Source organism: Cottoperca gobio, chromosome 4 (assembly GCF_900634415.1).
Source record: "Cottoperca gobio chromosome 4, fCotGob3.1, whole genome shotgun sequence".
Taxonomy (NCBI): domain Eukaryota; kingdom Metazoa; phylum Chordata; class Actinopteri; order Perciformes; family Bovichtidae; genus Cottoperca; species Cottoperca gobio.
Window position 1 is genome coordinate 26,661,533 of NC_041358.1, and position 26,250 is coordinate 26,687,782.

Here is a 26,250-nt window from a genome sequence, read left to right on the forward strand (position 1 = left end):
GAGAGGTAGAGAGAGGAGGGAGACAGGGAGAGGGAGAGGGAGAGAGAGAGAGGGATGGAGAGACAGGGAGAGGGAAAGAGAGAGAGGGAGAGAGAGGAGAGACAAGGGAGAGAAAGAAGAGACAGGGAGAGAGAGGAGGAGAGAGGAGAGAGAGAGAGAGAGATGAGAGGAGAGAGAGAGAGAAGAGAGAGAGAAAGGGAGAGGAAAGTAGTAGACGAGGGAGAGAGGTCTCTATCTCTCTGAGTCTCTCTCTCTCCTCTCTCTCGTCTCTCCTCTCTTCTCTCTCTCTCTCTCTTTCCTATCATCTTCTCTATCTCTCTCTTTGCTCTACTCCTCTCTCTCCTTCCTGTTCTCTCTCGGTCTCTTTTCTCGCTCTCTTTCTCTCTCTCTCTCTCTTTCTCCTTTTCTCTCTCTCTCTCTCTCTCTCTCCTCTCTCTCTCTCTCTCTCTCTCCTCTCTCTTCCTCTTCTCTCTCTCTTCCCCTTTCTCTTTTTGATTTTGTTCTTTCTCCACCCCCCCTCCTCTCACCTCTCTCTCTCTCTCCTCTTTGCTCTCTTTCTCTCGCTCTCTCGAGTCTCTCTCTCTCTCCCCTAATCTTTCTCCCCCCCCTCCTTTTAGATACAGACAGAGCATATGGAGAGAGAGACAGAGAGAGGAGAGAGAGAGAGAGGTGCCACATTATTATCCGAGGGGATTTGGAGCAGTAAACTAGCTTTTATTGAAAAGAACCAAACACACAATGAAATCCTCTTTTAATGCCATATTGTAAATATGAATGAAACGTCCTGTAATCACGTGTTTAGTGTGTTCAGCAGGAGGCTACAGGTAACCTACTTGTTGCCTTCAGTCAAACACAGCAGCGATAACCTGGAAACCTGAATGTTATGGCTTCACGGTTATGACAGGCTGCACTGCAGTTTATACATTTATGACTCACCTGTTAAACAGTGAGCACGCATCCTATCACCAAACTATTTCGCCCATTTTTTACAATCTGCACTCCATTTGTTGCCATAGGGACCAGTAAAACCCTAATAAAAATCAGTCAGATGAAAAAATTGAAGCAATAATCTTGTGATAAAAAATGACTCAAATGCACCGGACTCGGGGTCAGTGGGCTATGGTAATTTATTTAATTAATGAGTGCCGCGTTCAAGGCGATGAGATGCAGTGTGGCTGCATGTGTTCATGAGTGTGATACACACTGAGGCCGCTGGGTGGCAGTAAACTCTTATAAATTGTGTTGATAGAAGAAGTAACCTGCTGACTGTATGTATATATGGCTCTGACTAATTAATGATTTTTCAATTTAACATTCAAAAAAGAAGAAAGAAACTCAATAATATATACAAAAGAGTCTTACTATAGACAATACAAGGTCAGTTATACTTGCAAATGTATGTGCTAAATTCAAAATGGATTTGATATAATTAATTAGCTTTTATTCTATTATTATTCATAATAATGATATTTATAATCGTTATATATTATAGCTTTTATTTTTAAAATATTTGGCTTCTCTATTTCACTCCTGAATGTGTGAATTTGTTAAATAAATAAAGTAAATGGGATCTAAATCTAAACCACCTTATGGATAAATAGTGTATACTTAAAGGCAAATATACCAATAAGTGATGGGTGGGTTCAGTGAAAGTGGGACACTAGTCTTTATACTACTTTATACTTCTTCTACCTTGTGGAAAGCCAGTATTATGCTTTGACTCCACTAGGTTTATTTGACAACTTGTGATAACTAGTTACTTTGCAGATTCAGCAAAAAATAAATCAACTAATAAATTATGAAGTATTGTTATGGATTAGACTGCCGTATAGAATATATAAAGAACATAAAGATTTGTTCCACCTTTACCAGCTGCAACATTTAAATTATGTACACATTAATGCATCACTAATTATAATCCAGTTATTAGTATTTTATATATATTATTCGGAGATGGCATAAACAATACTTTAATTTGTTATAGTATAAGTATATTTCAATGCTAATACTTGTGTAGTTTTACTTAAAGTAAGAATTTGAATGCAGGGCTTTTACTGTGGTAGTGCTACTTTTACTTACTGTAAAAGATCTGAATACTTTTTCTACGGTTTTTTTAATGATATATTGTATAATATTGTATATATGCAGCTACAAACAAACACGTTTTTATTGGGATAAATTATTTTTAGTATTATTATAGTGTATTTATTTACAGTATGGTGATTTTAGAATGTGTTTAGTGTGTGTTAAGTGTGTGTGCGGGGTGGGGCTTTCCGGGCATTTGACGTGGTCCAACTCTCGCGATATTTCGGTCTCGGTTACCTACCCGTCTTGGATACCCCAGTTTCACTGTTGAGAAACATCAACATAGTAACCCGGGAAAGACAACCGCAGAGGCGGGTAGCGACATTTCTTTCTAGGAATCTCACAGCTGATCTGGATATTTTGTTGCACGGTAAAACACTGAGACAACAACAATGGGTGCATGTCACTAGAAAAAGTTGCTAGCTTAGTTGGCACAACTGCTAGCTAACATTGGTTTGCTAACGTTAGCTGGCTAACGCTAACGTTAGCAAACAGACAGCTGAACGAAACTGAAGAAGAAGTCCGGAGAAGTTAGCATTTTCTTATCATGAGGACGTCAGCATGAATGTGGACATCTAGACACGTCGGATCGTTTCCCTAAAGGTATTTGTTATGCCTCTCTAAAGTGGTGTTCAGCCAAGTTAATTCATGACTTTCCTGTCAGCTAACGTTAACGTCAACTCTCTCGAGTTAGCGGCTCCGACTATTGCCCGGACCGAAGACATTTCGAAATAAGTCATCTTGAAGTCAGATGTTATGAGTAGTAGACCATTTGTTTGGACGTACAACGATTGTACTTAAACTAAAATAAATTGTTGAAAAGTTCGGGATGTTTTATGAATAATTATTTTTTTTAGAAAACAGTAATATCTGGGCTGTTTAACACCCGAAAGTAGATTAATCATGGTTTGTGTTGTCCGAGTGTACGGGCGAGTAATTCCCGGACAGGGTGTTTTATTCGTAGCCTTGACACAGGTCATTTCTCGACTGTGACTGCAAAGGTTAGATGGCCATTACTAGCCGTTTAATTTAGTATTTATTTTATAATTTATTATATTCAACAGTACCAGCTCTGTCGTTAAGACCAACGGCTAGCGTTTGACTCGCCCTCGTACAGGTCCCGTTGTACTATCAACGTAACCCCAGCTACATCAGGCTCTCGTTGCTTTTACAAAATAATGTGGAAAACATGAAGTTGCTGAATTAAAGGTAAACTTCTTAGCGACCTATCCGCGAACAAAAAGGCGATGCCAGGTGGATGTAAAGTAATACAAACACGATTTAGTGCGATGGAGTGAGGGTGGATAAAGTTCAAGTCAATACAAACCACCTAGAGTCAAAGATGGCACGTTATTTCTTCTTCGTGGGTGCTGCTCAGCGGCCTTTAGCACAATGTTGGCACTAGTGGTCGGGAGCTGTATTGCAACAGTCTATGTCCCTGCATGAGTGTTTTGTAGTGTAGCGTCCACCCATAGGTGGCAGCACCGAGTCGATACTGCGGAACAACGCTTCATTCGGTAAGCAAAGAAGAACAAATGCGCCATGTTGGTTTTTACACGGCTTGTATATGCTTTAGTGGAAATCACCTACCCTGCATCTCGGAAATTGCGATTTTGTTAATTAAAGATCGCCCGACATCGTTTATTCTTGTGCTGATAGGTCGCTGATGGGTTCCCCTTCTATTTGACGAGTTGGCCATTTCTAAATTGTTTCGTTAACGAACTTTATGAGCTCCAAATCCCTGAATTGGGTGGTTTCACTCCGACAGCGATACATGACCAGTGATGAAGTCCTCGCTCAAGATTGCTGTTTGTAGACTTTCTGGTTAAGTTTGAGCCGGTTACGGAAGCTAACGTCGGAAGTAAGTTTATCCCAGCAACTTTAATTACTTACTAACTTAGGTTTGAAAAAAATATGTTTCTTGTAATGCACTTTAAGTTAAAGTCATAACTTTTGCCAAAAGTATCTAATGTCAGCCTGTTTTGACAGTCAAGAGGACAGCCTGAAAAGTTAGTTCCGTGTATGAATTTACTAACGTTACATATCGTTAAACGGTATTTCTTTTTAGCTTCTCTTGGATTTATTCCCATTTATATTCAGATAACAGGGAAGATACAGACTTCTTTTTCAGTTGTCTGGTTTAGTAAGATAATTACAATCACACTGTTTAGTTATAATCACGGTCATCAGTGTATGGCTACAGATGTTAATGGGGAGGGGTGTTACTAAGAAATTCTACTAATGTAGAAACAAAGATGAGCTAAGCTTTTTTCCTGTTTGCTGTCTTGCCTGTTCTGATCGCCTCAGGACGTTGTCACGTGATTGTTATGAGTACAGGCATGACTCTTTAAGAGCTCCTCATGACTCAAAGGGTGCTAAATATGAATGCAAAACACCCATAATGAGCTAAGTAACTAGGCTAGACTTGCTTATAGATCCATGCTACAGGTAACTGATTTAAAGTGGCAAAGTTGTCAATAAATTCACCCGCTGTTGTCTTATGAAGAGGGTTCCTTAATCAGAACAAAATTGTTAAACATAATTGTGTCACTTTATGAGAGTAGTCCCTAGGTAGGGGCAGACACCGGTACTATTATCATGTCAATCAATCACATTTTAATTATATAGTCCAATATCACAAATGACCAATTTGTGATTTGATTGAAAAATGGAAGAACCCTCAGGGAGAGCAACTGAGCAGGGATCCGTCACCCAGGATGGACAGGTGTGCAATAGATGTCACATGTACAAAATAAACAGAATAAAGTTACAACATACAACCCATAGGACAAAAATTATAATGTGAACATGTATGAAAAAGATGGATCCAGGAGGATGTCAAACAGCTTCTAGGTGCCTCCAAAAATAATAATGTGGGTGTCGAGAAGGACCACGGCAACAGACACAGCCAGGTGTTTTAAGTAAACATCACATGGCATCTGACAACTTCAGTTCTGCTTACCTTCCTACATGGAAATCTTTTGAGGAATTTGCTGTTGCAGAACCGGTTTTAAATGGCAGTGAAACAATAATCTTCTGTCAACAAGCTGTCATAAAAGGTACATATGTAAGATACGAGGAACTATTTAGATTATGCACACAGTATTTAATGTTCTGTTCACATGCTGTGCGTGGATAACAGCTCGCCAATTAGACTGTTGTCTGTAAGGCTTGTTGTTGTCAGAGTCATTTCCTTGTTTGAAAGTACCTGACGTTTTGTTTCTGTGTGTTATTCCTTGTTTTGGTTTCAGTCGGCCTGATTGCTGAAATGTTACTGTCTTTGTCTCCAGTCTGTGTGTATGGTTGGCCATGTAAGAATACAAGAGTATATATTTTTAATAATTTATGTCACTTTTACCTCCACTCAGTATTTGTTTTTTATTATTTGCCGTTGTTTATTCTTTGCTTCAGGTGAATGAGAGATGAGGAGCAGCAAGAGGACTGAGGTGTCTCTTAAAAGCTCTGCTCAGCTGCCTACCGATCACAATATTGGCACAGGTGTGTAAAAAATAATAAAATAAATGCAGTTCAGTTATTAGTGTTGTTTACATAGCAAGCGTTTCTCTATCACCTATCATTCTAAGGGATTTTAATTCTCTTCCTCTTCATCAGAGCTGACAACTGCATGGAAAAGTTTGTCTCAGTCCAAAGCTGCTGTAAGTACACCTGGAACAGTTTTCAGCTGAATGACTTTGTTTATTTGTTTGTCTCATTTCATAAAAGTGATGAAATGCAGTCTGGAGTATGAAGATGACTCCCTTTCATCGTCACATAACTTAGCAAGTCTGACATGCGTGTTCTCCGTCTGTAGCTGCGGCATATAGAAAACCGCCTCGAGGCAGCTCCAGGGACAGGGGTTCTCCTGGACTCTGTCATGGACTCCCCGAAGAAGAAATCTTCCAGGACGGTCCGCTGCAGGGGTGAGTTATTTCAAAATGTCTTTATGAAGATTAAAATTCTCCACTTCAATTATAACTATTTTAACATTGTCGTCTCTATCACAGATGGACAACAAGCTGATGACAATGCAGGGTCTTCAAAGCGCAGGGGGCGAAGTCAGCAGAGTCCAGACAAGAGCAGCTCACGCAGCCCCCTGAGAAATGCCACCCAGGACAGCAATGTCCGCAGGAACAACAGTGTGGAGTTCAGGGAGCCGCTGGCCTCCTACAGGTACAAATACTGCTTTTTAAATGCATTCATGAAACATCCTGAGCCACCTCTCTTCAGGCATATTGCTGTATTTACTTTGGTTTTTGAGCAAAGAACAAATAACATTGGTAGTAGTTTTACAAATAAAAAGTAAAACAATATTTAAAAGCATAAAGCCTTTATTGCCTATGAATGCTAAAACAATGATTCTAATTGTAATATTACTATTTATAATGATACCAATCTAGTCACAGTGTGTTTGCTCTGTAGAGTCACAACATCATAAGATTGTCTGAGTGTTTATTCCCCAGCTGGCTGAGATATTTTCATTGTAATTATTGCGTCAGCTCATTGTTTTAACTTGACACATCAGGAGAGCTCTTTGCTCGTCCATTCAGAGACCATATGTTCTTGACATCTCCTCTAATAGCTCGTAGCTGAATAGCTCACGGATACTTCAGTAGCCTCTGTCTGCAGCAGAGTCTTGCTTTGATTCTGCAAAACCTTTAGTTTTGTCTCTCGTTTTTGTAATACATTTTGAAATAGGTTTCATAATTGAACTAAAGTAACATGTTGAGTGAATATGTCGATCCATCCTTCTATACCCTGTGACCACCCATACATGCGCTCTTCTCTACACTGACTAGTGACTAGTAAATTAAGAGTAAATCTTCATCCCCTTCCTGATCCTATGTAATCTGGCTTTGGTTTCAGAGAGTTCACCCCTCCACCACATCCCTCCTCTCAGCTGGAGGCCTACAGCCTGCAGTCAGTGCCAGGGTCTTCGCACCCATCCACACCGCCTCCCTCAAATCCTCTGCTCAGCCAGCTGGTCTACCAGAGAGACACCAGGGACACACAGACGGACAGGGACCTGGACAGCACACACTCCTCGGCTCTGGAGAGCACAGAGGTCCGCTACCTCAATGACCAGCCAGCCCTAGCCACCCTGAGGACTATTGGAAACCAGTCACACACAGGTGTCAGAGTCCCTGCATGGGAGGGGGCTGAGGAGGAAAGCACTCCAAAAGCACAACTTGGCATGGATGGCCAAGAGTCAAGCCCGTGTCTAGCTTCAGCCCCAGGCTTTGTACGCCGAGGGGAGAGCACTCCCTCCACAAGCCCTGGCTCAGCTTCCCAGCGGCTGGAGAACTTAAGGCGGCATCAGCCTGATGATAAACTGGAGAAGCTCAAAGAGCGTATTCGAAGGCAGAGACAACACCTGGAGGAGGCTGCCGAGAGAGAGAAGCTGCTGGGTTCTCTGGAACAGCCCGTTATAGCAGCGGTGGGGAGTAACAATGCTGGTACTTTCAACATGCCCACAGCCAAAATACGGAAAGTAGCAGCTGCACCGCCGGCACCGATATACAAAGGTACCATCAGTGTAGGATATATCCTAAACTTTAACTTGTTTGACTTTGTTGAGTAAAGAGATAATGATATGTAAGTGATGGCTTGATGTTTTAGGAATACAGCTTACGCCTTCAATCTTTTTACTCTCAGGTTTCAACAGTACCGAGACAAAGATCCGGACTCCCGATGGGAAAGTTTGGAAGGAGGAGGAGTTTCATAACCTCAGCAGAGAAATATACAAAGACCTGTCGCGACAGTTTGCTGGTAAGCATAGCACACAAACATTTTATTCTCATTGCTATCATTCCTTCTGTGTAGCATTTTGTGATATGGCCTGGATGTCACTGATAGTTATTTATGGTTTGACTTTGGCTTGTAGCGCCGCCCTGAACTGAGCTTTATATGGAAAATGGCAGTGATTGGTGATCTGTGACATGCTTGGGTCCTTTGTATGTTCCTGGGCTTTGATCCATGTTATAAGACCTTATAGCACGGAGCACAGAGCGCTATCTGGAAAAAATGCATTAGTAAGCTAATGATCGCACATGAATGCATGGCATGGAGTTGTATTGACAGGTCAGAAGAGCAAGAATATTGTATCAGCTGTTTTCCATAGAGGAGTGTTGCACAATCAAACATGATATATGATCTGTATCAAAGTGTTTGGTATCTAGAGATGCACCGATTGTAATTTAATTTTCTCACCTGCCGATTCCGATTTTAGCTGGTTCCGATTTCTGACGAAGAACTGTCATTAACAGCATACACAAACATTTGTGTAACTTTTCTTTCATGGAGAAGTTTAATTGTATTTTCATAATACAGTATTGCCTATTAAATAACTTACATTTTCTCTAAAACTTCAACACTTCATGTTGTCAAAACCTTGTTTTTAAGGTTCCTACACAGTTTACTTTGGACGGGCAGATGTTACAAATTGTGAGCTTTTGGATTAAAACATGAGTGATTTTTAACCCTGTGGGCACAGGGCTTTAAAAATGTGTTTTATTTGTTTACTTGACAGGTACAATGTAATCACGACAGTCCCAGAGTTTGCTAGAAAGCTAAATGTTATCGGCATCTTAGTTTAGTTAAATAAAGACATATTTGCCAGTTTGTGTGGTTTATTCCCTGTCTTGTGTCTTGTGTGTACAGAGAGCACCAGATCCAGACATCAGCAGCAGAGGGAACAGAGAGCCGACAGGTCCAAAGAGAGGAGGCCTCCCAAACCAGTCAGGAAGGTCCACAGAGCTGCCCCTTCCTCTGAACTAAATGCAAAACCAGGTATAATAATCCTCGTTTATGCAACCCACCCTCTGATCTATGTTTAATTGGTAACAGTAGGAAAGCATGTGGAACAATCTGTCAGGATTTTAATATTGATACAGTCTGATGAAGTGCTTACTTTGTTTGTTGACTCTAAATTATGTGATAATGTTGTAAACTCCTCGGACAGACTGCAGAAACCGAGCGTTCAGAGTGCAGCGTTCAGAGTGCAGCGTTCAGGTTTCAGAGTGCAGCGTTCAGAGTGCAGCGTTCAGAGTGCAGCGTTCAGAGTGCAGCGTTCAGAGTGCAGCGTTCAGGTTTCAGAGTGCAGCGTTCAGGTTTCAGAGTGCAGCGTTCAGGTTTCAGAGTGCAGCGTTCAGAGCGCAGCGTGCAGTGTTCAGGTTTCAGAGTGCAGAGCGCAGCGTTCAGAGCGCAGCGTGCAGAGCGCAGCGTGCAGTGTTCAGAGTGCAGTATTCAGAGTTTTAGCTCCATCTACTCAGTTGTCCAATACAAGGCGTGTGCATGCGTGTGTGTGTTCCAGTACATGAACCATAGACATTGTTGGCTTCAAAAGCCGTGTTAAGACTCTAATCCCTGAAGAAATGTTCAGCATGTGTGACATGCAGTTTGTGTAGCATACTGACTCCCACATAGAAGAATCACAGCTTTACACAGCAGACCTCTGACAGCTGAGAAAACTCCCCCCTTCCCATTCACAAAGATGCTTCCACAGACAGTCCCATTGCAAAAACAGAAACGTACAGTACAGTACCAAAAAATAAATTGTGGATTTCCTGAAAGCGGTGTGTAAATCACCTCTCTCCTGTGCTCTAGCTTTCATTCGCTCTGTGCCTGGTTTCTACTTGGGTTTCTTCCAACTTTTGTGTTTGTGTCTCTAAAGTCTGGCTGGTCTCTGTTTCGTGCTGGCACAGCACTATAAATAGCCCTCTGAAATCTGTGGCCAGGTTCAGTTCGCTCATCCACCCAGTGCAAACAGCTGCTTGGTTAGTGGATGTGTAGCTTCAATACCAGGAACTGCTCTTCGCTAGAATACAGTCATAGTGAAAAGACATTTCATTTCCCAATGCTCTGAGCAGCAGCACAAATGTAACTCTATGCACACTTATTGTACCGGGCTGGTGGCAGACTGTGCAGAGGATATTGGCAGGGATAGCTGTGTGAAATAAAAACAAATTCATCTGCCAGGTCGTTGCTAGGGGCGAGGAATACAATGTGCTGGGGGGGGATTTGGGCAAACCGCAAAAACAAGTTATTTTGTTTCATAACCACACAGCAACTTCAGTAACTTCAAATAAGTGAACAGATTCGGGGCCTCCATGTTTGTCCCATCACTAGGTTCTGGTTAAGTAACCATTTATATTAATATATATATTATATATTATGTATGTGTATATGTTTGTTGTGTTGTGTTGTGTAAGTGAGTCTGCTGTCAATGTGTCACGTCTACATATATGTGCCAACACATGTTCCATGAGCTTTATTGAATTGCAATGTTCTTCGCTGGCAGCATCTAAGGTGACCATGTTCTATTTCACAGCAGTGATAAGCCCTGCATCATGGCGCGAGGGCCAAAAGCTGGTAAAGATGGTGCTGGGTCCAGTTCCCAGGCTGCCCAGGGAGGAGAGCAGGCCCCAGCCAGCTGACGGACTGAGCAGAGCAGGTGGGACCCGGAGCTCTAAACCTTTACCCTTCTGTACACGCCACTATTACTGTGTCAGCCCATGTCATGACACAAACAGCCAATCTAGCTTTCCTCTTAACACAGTCATCTCTGCTGGAACCTTTTCTCCAAGGGTCGTGCTCAGCTTGGCATACTATCATTACCAGCGTGTCAAAAGGTAGAGGGAAAGTACAAGGGACATAAATAGAAAAGGTGATTAGCTTTCACACGGGGTTTAAAGAGCCGCTCAAAATGTGTCAGCTTGATGGCAAAAATGTCTTCTCCAAAGTCTCTTCCCTCTCCCCCTTCTTTCAGACTTCTCGTGTCTTCTTTTTACTTTTATATTTTGCTATCTAACTTCACCTCTAAATTGACACATTTATTTCTTTACTAGATGCTTTTACCTGTAGTATAATCGTGTATTTGGAAGATGTTCTACAATAAATATCTCCAGCTTGTTATGGAGGTATTGCATGTCTGGGACACACAGTTAGACTGCCGAAGATTATCAATAAATAAAGAGTTTTTGGCTGCTGCTGGACACACGCAGCCATACAGTGTCTCACACTCTCTCATACGCAAACTCTGTCTGCACCCACCTCTCTCTGCGCTCTGCATCTGTACTTGGTACCACTGACCGGAAGGAATAGAGATCGACTGGCTGTTCTGGTCGGGTACACAATTAGACATGGCCTGATTTCCAGAGGTTGCCCCCCCCCCCCGTGCAGGCGGCATGTACTCTTGGGAATGATGAGTGGGGCAGGGAGTGGCTCACTGCAGCCATGTTTTGGAAAAAAAAAAAGGAAACACTGTCTGGATTAAATACTGAAAATGTTCAATTTGGCCCAGATTAGAGTGTCATAGCAAGCCTGCCCCCCGAGCATCATTTAGTATTCTGTCTGGGTCTAGTGCTTTAGCTTTGGAGTTTTTTAATCTGCTGCAGTCACTTGTTGGAGCATCTGGTGTTCTGTGAGCTGTGACAGACCTGTTTATTAAATAAACAGTTCAAAAAGATTGTATAGGCGACCACTAGTTTAAAAGATAAGAGATTAAAGACGGGTCGCACACTTTCATCTGATTTAAGTGTGAGTAGTGAAAGCAAATCGTTCAATGTTTCATTAACCTTCTACCAAGAAGTCTTAGTTTAGCATTTAAACTATTTCTTTAATTTAAAAGGGACCATATATACTTAAATGAAACCTTTGAAAGAAAAAACATAAATGTCACCATTTGATGCAACGTACCAGATTATAGCTTTAAAAGACTTTGCATCTGTCGTCCCGTGGCAGGTCAAAACAAAGAACTAAATAACAGTACAGGGTCAAATATAATGCAAAGTTCTACAAGAACAAACAAGACAAAGCTGCACATAACAGCACATCACGAGTGTTTGCTGATGGACCATAAGATAAAGCATGTTCAGCGGGTACAGAGCTGAGCCGTGTGTTAGCAGGGTGCACTTTGTAAGTGTGTGCTTATGTTAGTTATTTGATAACCAGTTACCAATTTAACATTTTGCCTTTTCTTTAAATGTCCACCAGCTTCTCGTCACCGTTCCAGCTCAGACCCGCGCTCAGAATCAAACCCCCGGCCTCGCCCGAACAGCACAGAGAGGCCTCGTAGTGGATTTAAATCCAAAAGCTACTCCTTAACCACATCTACCCCCTCATCTGCAGACCGGGGCAAGGCCCCAGCGGGTGCTGGTCCAGACCTCTTGTCAGCAGACATCCAGGGGATACTTGATGACCTTCAGCTGGAGTGCAAAGCAGCTGAGCGCGAGGAGAGGGCCCGGCAAAGGTCCCGGGGTGGGAGCAGTGGTCGGAGAGGGAGAGGGGGATCAGGGTCACGAACAAGGACTCCGGTCTCTGTTTGGGGAGCGACGGGGGCAACAGGTAGCTCCTCAAGAGGCTGCCGCAGCGCCAGCCCCACCGCACACCGGCCAGAGACTGCTGACTCGGGGCACAAAAAGCGACACTATGATGCAGACACTGTTCGGCAGTACATATCCAGACAACAAGAGGAGAGAAAGAGGCGTCAAGCGGAAGAGAAGAGGGCACTGAGGGAGGAGGCAGAAAGGAGAAACCAAAGATTGCAGGAGCTCTACAGGAAGCAAAGAGAAGCGGCTAAAACAGCGGCCCTTCCCTGCGAGGCCCCTGTGGCCCCTGTACAAAAGCGACTACAGGAGACCTACGACAAATTGCTGCTAGAGGAGGCTCAGCTGGACGAGGAGGCCTCGCAGACGCAACCTGCTGCTCCTTCTAGTCAAATGGTATTATACATACTCATGAAACATAGTTACCTTATGTATATGTGGAGGCTGTATTGGATAGAATGAGTAACTAAGTGAGATTACTAATTGAATGATCACATGTGTAAGAATAAAAACAACTTAATTTCTGAATGTTCTGCCACAGAGACCGATGTACCAGCCCTCAGGAGAGTCTGACAAAGAGAACAAAAGACTCGAGGCACCACACAGCCCCTCCAGCAGTGATAGGTCTTTGAATGATCAGCCACCTCCTCCATTATCCAGGTAAACGCATGCACACACAAGCCCGCATGCATAAACGACAAACAACTCTCTGCACAGTACATGTATTCTGGTATCTGCTGGAAATACTGTTTGTGCGATAAATTCATGGGAATCACCTGACTGTGCCAAACAGAGAAGCCGTTTGTTCCCAGATGGTTGGCTTTTGTAAGCACCCCTTGTTAGTGCCCCAGAAGCCTTATTGCTCTGCATTTCAGTACAGGATTAAACAAGAGTTTACAGTCACTGCTCCTATTTTAGATGCATGAAAGAACTTCTCAGATAATTGACTGGAAATAAAGATGAGGCTTGGTAATGATATTACTTGTGACACTAATACAACTAGAAGGGCACTCGGAGAGCGCAGACCTTCGTCATGGCCAAATGCTCTATAACGCAATGTTACGAATTTGAACAATAATATAATATATAATATAATAATCTGCCCCCCCCCGTCATTCGGATCTGCTGCAAAATGTAATGGGTTTTTCTTGGCCCATGCTACATCCTTCCACCAAGTTTCATAAAACCATCAGGGCAGAAGTTTTTCAGTAATCCTGCTGACACACAAACCAAACATGACCTCCTTTCTCTGTGTTTAGTCAGTGATAATAGTTATTATGATTCATAGTTTTCCATACAGTTACTGTGTGTTTTCTATCGTGTTCATTACGTTCTGTAGCAAATCAGGCTGCTGAATAAATATATTCACTTCATAAAAACTACCTGCACAAATATTTGGCTGCAATTCATAAAGGTGTTTCTGCAAAGCAGAGCCGACACCCTGAATACTCAGAATGACTGTAAATCATCTTCAACGGAGGGTCGAGGTACTGCAGGGGGGGTTGCAAAATTGTTTGTAGATAAAGCAATAAAAAGTGCTTTACGCATTCACATTCCCTCCGCTGTACTTCACCAAGGGCGCACGGACCTCTTCAACCCTCTTCTATACAATATATACAGTAGGGGGTCCCTGCACCACGCTACACCAGTTTGGGGGTCCTTGACCTGAAAAACGTTGAAGACCCCCATTCTGGGTATTCACAATGAAAGTTACTTTGTTGACTTTCTTCAGTAGCATGCATGATGAATACACTCGCATGTGTTTAATCTCTTTTCTCTCCTTTTAACTCCATTCTTTGTTGTTCTCCGTGTTGCAGGAATGATCTGGACATTGGACTTGCTTCTTTGCTTCAGCCTGACCGTCTGAGCCCAGCTGTTCGACCTAAGACTAGCCCCAGCAGCAGTGCGCTGGCACCTTTTGGTGACCATCTCCTGTCTCAGCTTCTCAGGCTGGAGAATGCGGTGGCAGCTAGTGACATTAATCACACCCAGCGGCCAGCCACAGCACCTTCCAACAGGTCGCGGCCCAAGTTGTCCCGCATTGAGGCCCTCAAGGCCACAGCTGCATCTCTCTCTAACCGTATAGAGAGCGAGGCACGGAAGATTGCTGGGGAGGGGATCAACTATGGTGCAGAAACTTCAATGGACATGGATACGATTAGGCCCTCCGAAGGTAATCTTGATGCTGGAGGCTGGGCAGAGACCTCTGCAGTAGAAAATGATGATGTTGCGTTGAGGATCCAGAAGATTTTGACAAACACAGGTCATAGTTCATACAATGGCACATCTCTTCCAGGAGCAGGCAATCTGCACACCTTCAGGGTTCAGAAAGAAAAGAAGAGCCCAAAAACAACTGCAGATGTAACCGGGCCCATCCTCAACAGTTATACACATGAGAGGAGGAGGCTCGTCAATGGCTTGGAAAAGGTAGAGAGAATGGATAAATGGGAACAAAGGAGAGGATACGGATTGATAGAGGACAAGGATAAGAATCAGACAGATCTCCATGACTCAAGTGCCGGTTCCATCAGTGAGGGTCCTCTTCTGAGTGAAGGGAGCTTTTCTGAGGATGAGATAAGCCCTCCTCACCCCTCCAACAGTCGTGTACCTAGACCGGCAGATCGCCTGGAGGCAGTGGACTACTGCGTGGGTCAAAGAAGGGATTACCAGAGGTTGTCAGAGTTCCAGAGGGACGCAGCGAGGTGCTCGGCCCTCAGCTCACCCTTTGCCCAGCAAGACGCCACCAAAGCAGCCTGGGAGGAGCTGAACAAAGGAAGCCCTCTAAGCGTAATCAACATTTACACAAAGAATCTTCATGGCCACGTTACAGGTTAGTTTACATACGAGGACAATTCCACTAAGGAAATACTTGCACTACTTTTCTTTGTGGGTAGCTCGACCCGGTGCAGGACTCTGATCTATGATTACACTTCTAATAAATATGTAACCATAAGAGCGACACAGATTAAAATCAAACTAGCGTTCATACTAACAGGTTGTACACCATACTGACACGATCATAAATATTTCTCCTCTGTTCTGTCGTCACCTTGCCCTGTAGGGAGTGAAAGAAACTCTCCCTCTGCCCATGCTTTGCACTTTGGAAACGGCCCCGTAGACGCAGCCGTCTATGAAGATGACTTTGTGTCCACACACAGCAGCGGAGCCAGTGGTCAGCTAAAGAGAGGCTCCAATTCCCGCAGGTAAGAATGGAGTGTAGTTTGTAAAGTGGCCACTGGATGGCAGTCATGCCACACAAATGGAAAGTCCATGCAGCTCTTTCAGACAACAATCCCTCCTCTGTGTTCTTGAGTTCTTAGACTACAAAGCCTCTCAGAGTATCTGATAATCCCATGTTCACGACACTTCTTTTGTGTTCTGTCACAGATCCTGAATTTTATTTAAAGTTATTGATCATACGTGTTTCTCCCCTCTGTCAGCGTGAACAGTCATTTTGAGGAGCTGATGAGGAGGTCTCCTTATGACAAAAGTACAGGAGGCATCAATTCCCACCCTTCACCCTTTCACTCATCTAATCACTCACCGCATCTTTCCTCTGGTTCAACTTCTGGCTCCTCACCCTTCTCCAAGCACTCCGCCAGAAGAAGAGGTGAGACTTTTGCATAATGTTTCTTTTTCTTTTTAATTAAAAAGGAAATAAATGATATGGTCGAATGCTGTGTTTGTGCGGTTAACGAATCCCTGTGCTGCACATCATAACTACTGTGTTCCTCTGCAGGCACAGCATCAGACCAGAGCGATGCCACTCTGGTAGAAGGGCAGAGGAGCTCCTGCTCACCTCCCTCAGAGGCATTATCCTCTGACTCCAGGAGGAGGGGCTCGGACAAAAGCTCTCCCAACAGCCAGGCCAGAGGTGTCCTCACTAATGACACTGTAGGGGAAACGTCAGGGCTTTCTCACCAAAGGTAACGATCTTTGTCAGACTACATTAAAGGGGAGGTTTGTTACGTTTGCTTTAGTCGAGTGCTGTAAAACTGAGTGTTTTTGTGCTAAAAGCATCTCTGAGATATCAAATTGTAAAGAATGTGCAGTGGCATCAGAGAGGTGGATGAATGACGATGATGAATCCAGTTGTCTCCTATTTCCTTCCTGGTTTTCTGTAGCCTTCAGTGCAACGCTGCTTCGTGGCGGTGCTGTTGGCTTACATTAGGATATGTTTATGCTGTTCTGGTGATGGATGTTTCTTTTAGGGTCACAGCATGATTGTATTCCTTTATTTGCTGGTACTTTACTGGATACAAATGAATACTGACATTAGCCAGTGAAGCCTTACTGTTCCCTTCCCTAAATATTTCCAAGCTAAACTAAAATCTATGTGCACTCGGGGCTGAATGGATCTTTTCAGCGTATGGTCAACTCGCTTGTTGCTGTTCCAACCACTCAGAAACCTCCACTTGGTATAAACCCAGAGGTTATTAATTTATATGTGCATGACTAATAACTAAACTACGCTTAAAGAGCCCGAGTTGAGGCTGCCAGTCCAAACAGTCTTGTGGCTTGCTGTTCTGTTGAAGGCCTGAGGGTTTAAGCAGCCGTGTAGTGCTCAGCAACAGGAGGCTGCAGTTCGACCCAAGACAGAAAACAGTGGCTATTTTGTTTTGGGGGGCCTGCAGGGTGGTTGGTCGGGTCAGCCAGCTTCACCACAGCTTGGGCCTGCAGCCAAAGGAAAGGAGAGTTATTTTCTCTTTTAATCTCCGTGCCCAGTAGTGACATTTGAGCCCTCTAATACTTCTCTAAAGCCCAGGTGGCAGATTCCTGCCCCTCTGTGGAGCCAGTGTCTCTTACACGATAAAGGCATACCATTCAGCCAGTTGTGCCCGTCTTAGCACCGTTTACAAAGCAGGTTATTGTTGAACTGTAGTGCTGACTTTGTGTTTCTTGTATCGCTGTAGGTCTCGATGTGTTCTGTGGGCTTTTGGCAGATTGCATTCATATGTTTCTGTTATGACAGTTAACTGTTTTAGTATTGAGCTCATAGTAATATTGTTGTTTTATGATATATGATTTAAGTTTGGATTGTTATCCTTGGAGAAAAAGAAGGTGCCACGGTCTGCTATCCTTAAAGGGGCAGTCGAGTACATCGTGATCTCTTGGACTCTGATCCTCTCTGAGCAGCACAATATATCCATTCATAGTGTGGGCCCCTCACAGCGGGGGTATGCTGCCTCAGTCAGTTCCAGGGCTGCAGGACGAGGGGCCCCCTCTTATCTTCATCATTTGGTTAACCCACTCTGCAAAGCTTGCAATATCCCCTTTTCCTGTGTTTGATTTATGAATAGAGCTGCAGGATATGACAAAAATATGCAATAACGTTGATTATCGCAATAAATAAACAGATTCACTCTGCTGCTTTCAGTGTTCTGCTAAAATACATCTAACTGCTCATTGAATAAAACATTCTTTTATTGGACAAATTGAACTAAACACATAAGGCACCAATAAAAGAAATAATGATAAAGGGCAGTTTCTTGCTGATCTTCAACTTCAACTTACTTAAAAAAAGCAATTTGACAAAGAAAAGTTATTTTGTGCAGCTCTATTTTACAATGAGTTGTAGTTGTACTAAAGCTATACGGTTTAAAAACATCTTAAAGAGATGAATGTAAGTCTGATTGCCATCAACATGAATGCTACAAACGTATCCACTTTATAAGAGATGTTAAAGAAATAATTGATATTTCATAACTCATTACCTGAGCTTTCTTTTCTTCTTTCTTTTGCTAATTATATTAGTAGTTTGGGACTTGACAGTAATAAGTCTTCAGCAGCCAGGCCCAGACAGGCTTCTCCGTCTGGATCTCCGTACCCTGGTTCTCCTCTCGGAGCGAACTCTCCGGGTGAGCCTGTGAGAAGTGGCGCTCTGGGGGCAATCAACCCAAACACCTCAGCTCGCAGTGGAAGAGCAGAAACCAAGACCGCAGGTAAATCAAACTCATATTTATATAATAAACAACTGATATGGGAAAAAATTTGGTTTCAAATGTGCCCCACTCCACCAACAACACCCCCTTTTATTAACCTCTCTTTCCGCCCTTCCTTTCTCCCAGGTGAACTACAATACTCCCCTGCTGTCATGCAGCAGCGTATGGCAGCAGAGCTCCAGTACTTGGAGTCCATTGAGGAGTCCGTCCGACAGCTTGGCGACGTGGAGAGGGTGATGGGTGTGTCCATGGCTCAGCAGGAGAGCGTGTCATTGGCCCAGATGCTCAAGGTGAAGAAGGGTTAGGTGCTGAGAGTAGCAAGACTGTAGATGAGGACTAGAAAGAAGCTCTGCTGCGTATTTCGCCGTATATAAGTTATATAATGCTGGATTTCCATAATTGTCTTTTTGGCTTACGCTGTGACGATTTGAGTATTTGCATTTTATTTACTTAAATTAAATGTTGTATATGATGAATACTTCAGGAGCTTTGTTGGCCTCCATACATTTCAGTGACTTACTGCCTCCCTAATGTCCGTATTGATGCACTGTATTGACCTGCTCTCTGAACTTTGACCCTGCAGGCCAGGCAGCAGTCCCATGCGCGTGACCTCTACGAGCTGAAGATCAAGGCGGAAAGGGAAGCCCTGGAGACACAGCTACAGCTGGAGGAAAACAGGCAGCGAGTGGCCAGGGTACAACAACACACACACACACACACACACACACAGTTCATCATCGTTACTCTATCAACAATATCAGTGCATTTGTAGATAATAGCTTAAATGTGTGCTTCTTCTCATTTTAATTTCTACGGTATGTGTGCTTTAATTTTTCTGTGTGTCTGACATCAATGCTCGTTTTTGTCCAGGCTCACATAGAACTGCAGGAAAACTTGGCGGTAAATCAAAAAGAGACTTTGGAGGGCCTCCAGGAGGCAACGACGAAGATGATGAGTCAACAGGCTGAGGCAGCACGGTACACGGCCGACACTGCCCGACACATCAAAGAGGTTAGCAATCCCTCTCTGCCTGGAGCCCAAGTCTTCATTGTGTAACAAAAGCTGATACATGCAGAGAAGAAAAGTGTAATATCCAGTGTAACACTCATCAAATCCAACACTTGTGTGTGTGTGTATATATATATATATATATATATATATTTGTGTTCGTGTCCGTCAGATGGCAGAATTGGCGCGGTCGCAGATAGCAGGAGCGTTGGTTGTCCCCCCTGATGTTTCTGATTCCTCCATGTTGGACGAGCGGGAGGATAAGCAGAGCTCCTATTCAAAGCAGCGACAGGACAAAAATGACTCTGACAGGTAAACGAAAAACTCCTTTTGTGAATGTTTTTGATCATTTACACTCGGGGCTCGTGCAGAATGCATTAAGCTAAAGATAAGGCCTTCATTGGTGTTAAAAGGTCTTAAATTAATCACTAGGAGCCCCGTACACTGCGTACTGTTCTACATGTTTAAGTCTTCTGCACACTCTTTCACAGCTTCCCCAGTGAGGTGTCGAGCAGAAGGACGAGGCCAGAGGAAACACTATCTTCACTGAACAGCCTCAGTCACTCTGATTCTCTGTCCTTCAGAAGACCCCACCTCAGGTACCCCTCAGGCTTCTCCTGTAGCACTAGTTTCTCCGTTTACCACTACATTTGGGGAAGAGGAATTTAAATGCACACTAAATCTGTTTTTTTGCCTCTTTCCTCAGTGGAGCAGACTCGAGCAGCCACCACAGCCAGTCGCATGCCTCGTCAGAGCACAGAGAACGGACGAAAAAAGAAGCAGTGGAGGGGAAATGGAGGAAGAGCGGAGCTGAAGAGAGGACGGGGAGGGAAGCAGACAGCAGCTCTATAGAGGAGGAAGTTCTGACCGCAGCAAATGACTCCCTCTGCAGTGACAGCATCCCCTCTGTAGTGGATGAGAAAGGTAAGCACTGCTCTTAGTTTAAAAGTGAACATGCTTTTTTCCCATGTGCACACACACCAGTGTTGTCAAGAGCTGCTTTTCCATTAACGTCACCACCACTGATGCCATCATGTAATATGCACTGAAGCAAGAACCGTGTACATTAGACGCCTAAAAAGTGCTCTCACACTGAAGTGTCTTGTTTTTCAGGATACAGTACATCAGTGGCAACAGAGTACTCTCTGAAGTTTGATGAGTCCATGACAGAGGATGAGATAGAGGAGCGCTCTTTCCGCTCTCTGCTGCCGTCTGAGGCTCACCGGCGTGGAACTATGGAGAAGAAGACTCGTCATCATGAGGAATCGGAGGATGATGGAGCCAATCACAACATGTCATTAGTTTCAGGGGCACAAAGTATCTTAAAGGTGACAGGACAGTGGGACTCTTTTGTCCTCTCATACATAACTACTTCTCCTTTTAACTTCTCTGTCACTGCAATCGAACCTCTTTCTCCTTTGTTCCCCTGCAGTCTCATGATGCAAACATGGCCTTCGCTGGCGGACAGGACAGCTTTTCTCAGTTCACTATGGACATGGTGCGTCAGTACATGAAGGACGAGGAGGTAAGACTGCAGCACCAGAGCTCTCTGCTGCATCTTCGCCAGAAAGCAGTGAAAGAGAAGACTAAAGCTGAGCTGGCCTGGCTAGAGCACCAGAAAAAGAGGCTGAGGGACAAGGGAGAGGATGACAAAATGCCACCCATCAGGAAGAAGCAGAGGGGCCTTCTGATGAAACTACAGCAAGAGCAGGTACATGGGGGAGGAAATGTAATGACCTTAAGTCACAATTGAGCTTTGGGGTTTACCGTATTTTCCGCACTATAGAGCGCACTGGATTATAAGGCGCACTGTCAATGAATGGTCTATTTTCGATCTGTTTTCATATATAAAGCGCACCGGACTATAAGGCGCATTAAGCGAAACAAAACAGTCAGATAAGTCAGTCAGTCAAACTTTATTAAACAATAACTCAACATTGTTCAAACGTTAATGAGCGTATTCACAATAACTCCCAACCTTGTTCAGTTGTAACACGTAAAAAAAACAGTCTGATACCGCCAAATCAAACGTCGTCTTCTTGCTTCCTCCACTTCCGTACCATTGATTCATTAATGTTGAATTCTCTCTATTCCCATGTTCTACTGCGTGACTGATAGCCTTGAGTTTGAAGTCCGCGTCGTAAGCGTGTCTCTTGACAGGTGCCATTTTGGGGTCCTTATACACACACACTGTAATATTATGGTGAAGCACAGTATGTATTACTCCGCGACGCTCCTGACTACGGTAGCCGTAATGCTGCAAGCGGTGCGTGTTATGCAAGTACAGCGCGTATCCCTATGCGTAGCTAGACAGTTAGCTAACATGCAAAAGTCCTCCAATAAAGATGCAAGGTTTGCTTTCTTGACTTTACTGTTCTTATTTTACTTCGTAAAAAGACAAATAGTTTCCAAGGCTCAAGCATCACAGACACAAACACAGTTTTTTAGCGTCTCTGCTCCACGTGTTGATCTCGCAGCTCCGTAAACAAAGATCCTCGCAAAGCAGAAGCGCTCACTCTGACACGCCCCCAGCAAACCAACAAACCAAGGAGCGCTCACTCTGAGTCAAAAAACATGTCCCAACTCTATAAACATAGAAATAGGCAGCACAGTGCGGCTTTGTAGTTTACAAAAGTCGTACTAAAACATTTTGACAGAGCGCCGTGTACCACACAAAATCGCTTCGAGATCAGTAAACACAACCAGAATTAATCCATATATAAAGCGCTCCGGATTATAAGGCGCACTGTCGCTTTTTGAGAAAATTAAAGGCTTTTAAGTGCGCCTTATAGTGCGGAAAATACGGTACTGTGATCTTAACCATTACTTCACTCACCAACTTTCTCTCCCACTGTACTCGTGTTCCCAGGCTGAGATCAAGCGACTTCAGGAGGCCAACAAAGCAGCCAGGAAGGAAAGGCAGCTGTTGCTGAAGCAGCAGGAGGAGATCGAGCGGATGAGAAACTCTACACTCAGACTGAAGGAGCGTCTCAAGTGTGCTGGGGGTGAAGCGCCACCTGTGAGTGCAACAGTCACTAATCACACAGTCGGAGAAACTCACGCAGCTAAACAAGAAACTAAAATATGTTTCTGACGACATTTAGGGCCAAAAACAGTGTTTCAGCAAGTAATTTCCTCTTTAATGGACTAGAGAAAGAAAGCATCTTTCTAACTGTAGAACTGTCTGCATGTCCATTCATCCCCCCCCTCCAGGAGACGCCTGCGTCAGAGACCCCCGTGTCCGACGCAGCCTCCCCCAACATGAGACATGCTGAAGATGTCCGCAGCCCCTCTCCCTCGATCTCCATCTCTGGAAGTGAGACCAGCAGCATCATGCAGAAGCTGAAGAAGATGCGCTCTCACATGGATGAGAAGTAAAGACTTCTTAATCGTGTATTAATTCTCTCTGCTCATTTGTTTTATGTTCGTTTGGCCCCTGATTTCATTTACCTTTAACACATAATAGTAGGATTTGTGTATTAATTCTACTGTGACAGGTGAGAAATGTTCTAATTCCATACACAGCGTCTTTAACTAATGAAAAGTAATACGTGCGTGCCATCTTTCTTTCTTTTAAAACGCTGTGGATGAGAAGATAAGCATGCTCCATGTTGTTCTCCCTCTAAACTAGACAAGAATCCAAACCTCTTATTACAGCGACTTCCTCTTGTGTTGACGAGTACCTACATGTGCTTGGAGTTCATGTTCGTCCTCCAAGGTTTTAGACTTGGCCCGCAGCTTTGGTCAGGTGACTGCAGAGCCTCTCATGACTGGGAAGCTCCAACAAGTCGGTTAATTGTTCTGGGGTTTAGGATTTATGACTTGGATATCGCACACAGGCACACACATGGTGGCACTTTTGTTTAAATTCGCAACACAACTTTGATGCATTATGAAGTTCAATATCACCACATTTAAGAGGATCCAACAAAAACATAAGTGTTTAGATATGTGTCTGATCATGCATTTACTGGCTTGCTTGCCATTTTGTTAAAGCATCACTTGTTTCTTCCCTTCCCTCTCGTTCTCTGTTCACTGACCTGCTGTTGATCAAAGCAAATGTACGCTAATATTCGTCTTTACATAACACACCAACTTAATCTAAGGCTGTAATACCTCACACTGCATATTGTTTAAGGATCTACTGATAACAACCCCCCCCCCCCAATAGTGATTTAAAAGTATCTATGTTCTAACAGAAACCTGGCAGACTGACACTTTGGGTGCAATCAAACCACATTTTCTCATATCGCTCTTCTCTCTCCCTCTCTCTACATGTCTGTCCCCTCTTGTGTCTTTAATGTTTTCCCTCCTCTTACATTGTGCGTTGTTTGTTCTCACCCCCATGTCTGTGTGACTCTTTTTGTCTGTTGCGTGCTTGTGTGTTGTAGACACTGTTCTCCTGTCCACTGCTTCTTCTCTGTGTTCACGGCCCACCACTGGGCCTCTCTCAGTGTCTGTCTTCCCAACCTCCACCCTAAATTCCAGCTCTTTATCTACAACCAGTTGGTCAGGTACTGTACAGTGCTCTCTACCTCTTCCCCAGCACCTCCACATACTAGCCCTGCCCCACCCCACCCCATGGAACATGCTTGTGTTCATCCACTGGCACTGGGACCTTGTAGGGGTGGGACGGTGAATGTTGACTGATGGGATGTGTTGCTTTGTTTCCAGGATGGAATTTGTGGGGGGGAGGAGTTTGAGTGAAAGCTTGAAAAAGTGCCCAAGGAAGCCTGCCCTGCTGAAATAAGCTAACCTTTTGACCACTTCACTTTTTAAAATGTAGACAGACTTTAAATAAGCAACATAAATGAACATTTCATGTGTGAGGAGGAGAAATATCTCGTCCTACCCCCGAAGACTTTAAACTAAATATACATTTTATGCCAGCGGTAACATTGAGAATACTCGAGGGAAATAAGGTTTTGTGAAGGTTAAAGGTTATGTTTATTTTAAAAGGAGCCTTCCTTGATGGATGGGAATCTCAACGCTGAGATTTCACTGATTTCTATGGTGTTAAATTTGTGACTCTTCCCTCTTTTCTTTCTCGCCTCTTGGAATGAATGTTGCGGTGCTCTTCTGCGTCCCGTATACTCTGGCGGCTGGTTGATGCAAAATGTTTTGAGATGAAACCACACTTTGACATGGAAGTAAAGTACAGCCCAGAGATGGAGTGGTCCATCTCTTTAATGAGCCCAGTAAATCTTAACTAGCCCTCTTTATTAGCTGACTGTTGCGTAGAATTGGATAATAAGTACAGATGGCCATTGGCTGTAATAGAGTTTGGGAAGGCACTAAAAGAAGCCCAGTCTGGTTCTTCAGTATCTGGCCTGTCATCAGTATACATTAGGTCAAGAGAAAGGCCTCTAAATTAGATCACGGCTAAATAATACTGCACTGTAATGGCACCCATAGCTGTGGGGGACCACATTACACACAGCTGTACCTGACTGCAGAGATATGTATTTATAAGCTCAGTGTTAGTTTGATGTTAGAGTTACAAATCCTGTTTGCTTTGCAAGACAAAAGAACCGCTGTGTTCAAGTCTCGTCCTCGTCAGTAACTGGATGAGGTCATACTAAAGTTTCAGTCCCGACAGCGAGAACCGATCTGCTGCCAGTGTTTAGATAATAATCTGTGACTGGGGTCACATGTGAGGCAACGTCCGGCTTCACTTCCTCCAATAAATACATAGATATAAATGTGCAGAATTAAAATTTCTTATTTAAATTCGTTTTATCGTGCACCTGCAACTTGGTAAAATTATTATTATTATTTTCTTTTAATTAACAGGAATTGCAATTCAAGTGTAAGCCTTTAAAATGCAACAAATCAAAACTTAAACAGCAATTAAAATTCCATTTTAAAACAATACTACTGCATAAAATGTAATCATAATTAATTAATCCCAAGTAGCAGTAGAAGCTGTTGCCGCAGCGAGCGTGAAATTCCTGCAATCAGCTGACATGTTTGTCGTCAGCTACGCGGTCTACTGGCCTGCTGACGCATGACGTGGTCCTCGACTCAGACGTAAACACAGAATTAAATTGAATAGATTAGATTCATATAGAAGAATATAAAAGGCCCTATTGTCACAGATACCCAATCCTGCTCCTTGAGTCAGTGTCGGCCCGAGCGGATCAGTGCATCCCGATACTAAAGAGACGCATTCATACAGATGGAACAGCCTCTGCTTATGTTTGATGTGTGAGTGACTTCAACCAATCAGTGTTCGACCCCTGGGTTTCAGTCTGATGCATGAATCTGACATGTTCACTGTTCCTGCTCTCGTCTTCTCCTGAGACGCACGTCATCACTTTATGCTCGTTTATTTGATGGGTGCTTGTACACGTCTTTATTTGTATGATTATTCCAGGGAAGGAAATAAGTAAAGCATGTATTGGGTGTGTGTGTGTGTGTGTGTGTGAGTGTGTGTGTGAGGTGCGTTTGCTGTGATTAATGGAAGTGCAGGTGATTTGGTTCTGTTTGCTTCTGTGATGTCATGTTTAACATTCCTTATGCTAAATGTCTTTGTCCTTCTTCTCTTCACTGCCACCATTACCTTATCCCTCCTCATCTCCCCTTTCTGTTTCCATTCTTACCATCTCCTTCCCCAGGTTCCTGACGAAGCGGGAGCAGCAGCTGATGCAGAGGCGTCATCATGCCGAGGAGCTGCTGCAGTGGAAACAGCGGCTGGACCGGGAGGAGGCAGAGGTCCGCAGGATGGAAAAGGAGGCTCTGGCTGTATGGGACAGTCAAACATCTCGGGGCGTCGCAGAGAGTCGGGAAAAAGAGATTTCCGACATCAGCCCGAGCGCCAGTCACCGTCAAAGCTCAGAGCCCAGAACTGACAGCGAGAAAGGTGAAGCAACAGGATCCTTGATGGTTCTAAA

At 43.8% G+C, this 26,250-nt stretch overlaps 1 protein-coding gene across 1 annotated transcript in view; it reads left to right on the forward strand.

Moving 5' to 3' along the window:
* The first annotated feature begins 2,362 nt into the window (after positions 1 to 2,362).
* Positions 2,363 to 26,250, forward strand: part of cep350 (centrosomal protein 350) — a 33,365-nt gene continuing 9,477 nt past the window's right edge. The window contains 28 exon segments of the mRNA XM_029429361.1: positions 2,363 to 2,688; positions 5,497 to 5,583; positions 5,698 to 5,741; positions 5,897 to 6,005; positions 6,090 to 6,255; positions 6,949 to 7,607; positions 7,738 to 7,851; positions 8,743 to 8,871; positions 10,412 to 10,534; positions 12,076 to 12,803; positions 12,949 to 13,067; positions 14,225 to 15,237; positions 15,469 to 15,610; positions 15,848 to 16,017; positions 16,147 to 16,333; positions 18,165 to 18,349; positions 18,476 to 18,639; positions 18,933 to 19,043; positions 19,220 to 19,360; positions 19,530 to 19,669; positions 19,849 to 19,956; positions 20,064 to 20,281; positions 20,471 to 20,685; positions 20,790 to 21,068; positions 22,227 to 22,376; positions 22,571 to 22,731; positions 23,749 to 23,871; positions 25,975 to 26,219. Of these exon segments, the coding sequence (XP_029285221.1) occupies positions 5,508 to 5,583; positions 5,698 to 5,741; positions 5,897 to 6,005; positions 6,090 to 6,255; positions 6,949 to 7,607; positions 7,738 to 7,851; positions 8,743 to 8,871; positions 10,412 to 10,534; positions 12,076 to 12,803; positions 12,949 to 13,067; positions 14,225 to 15,237; positions 15,469 to 15,610; positions 15,848 to 16,017; positions 16,147 to 16,333; positions 18,165 to 18,349; positions 18,476 to 18,639; positions 18,933 to 19,043; positions 19,220 to 19,360; positions 19,530 to 19,669; positions 19,849 to 19,956; positions 20,064 to 20,281; positions 20,471 to 20,685; positions 20,790 to 21,068; positions 22,227 to 22,376; positions 22,571 to 22,731; positions 23,749 to 23,871; positions 25,975 to 26,219 (6,019 nt within the window). The 5' untranslated portion in view covers positions 2,363 to 2,688; positions 5,497 to 5,507.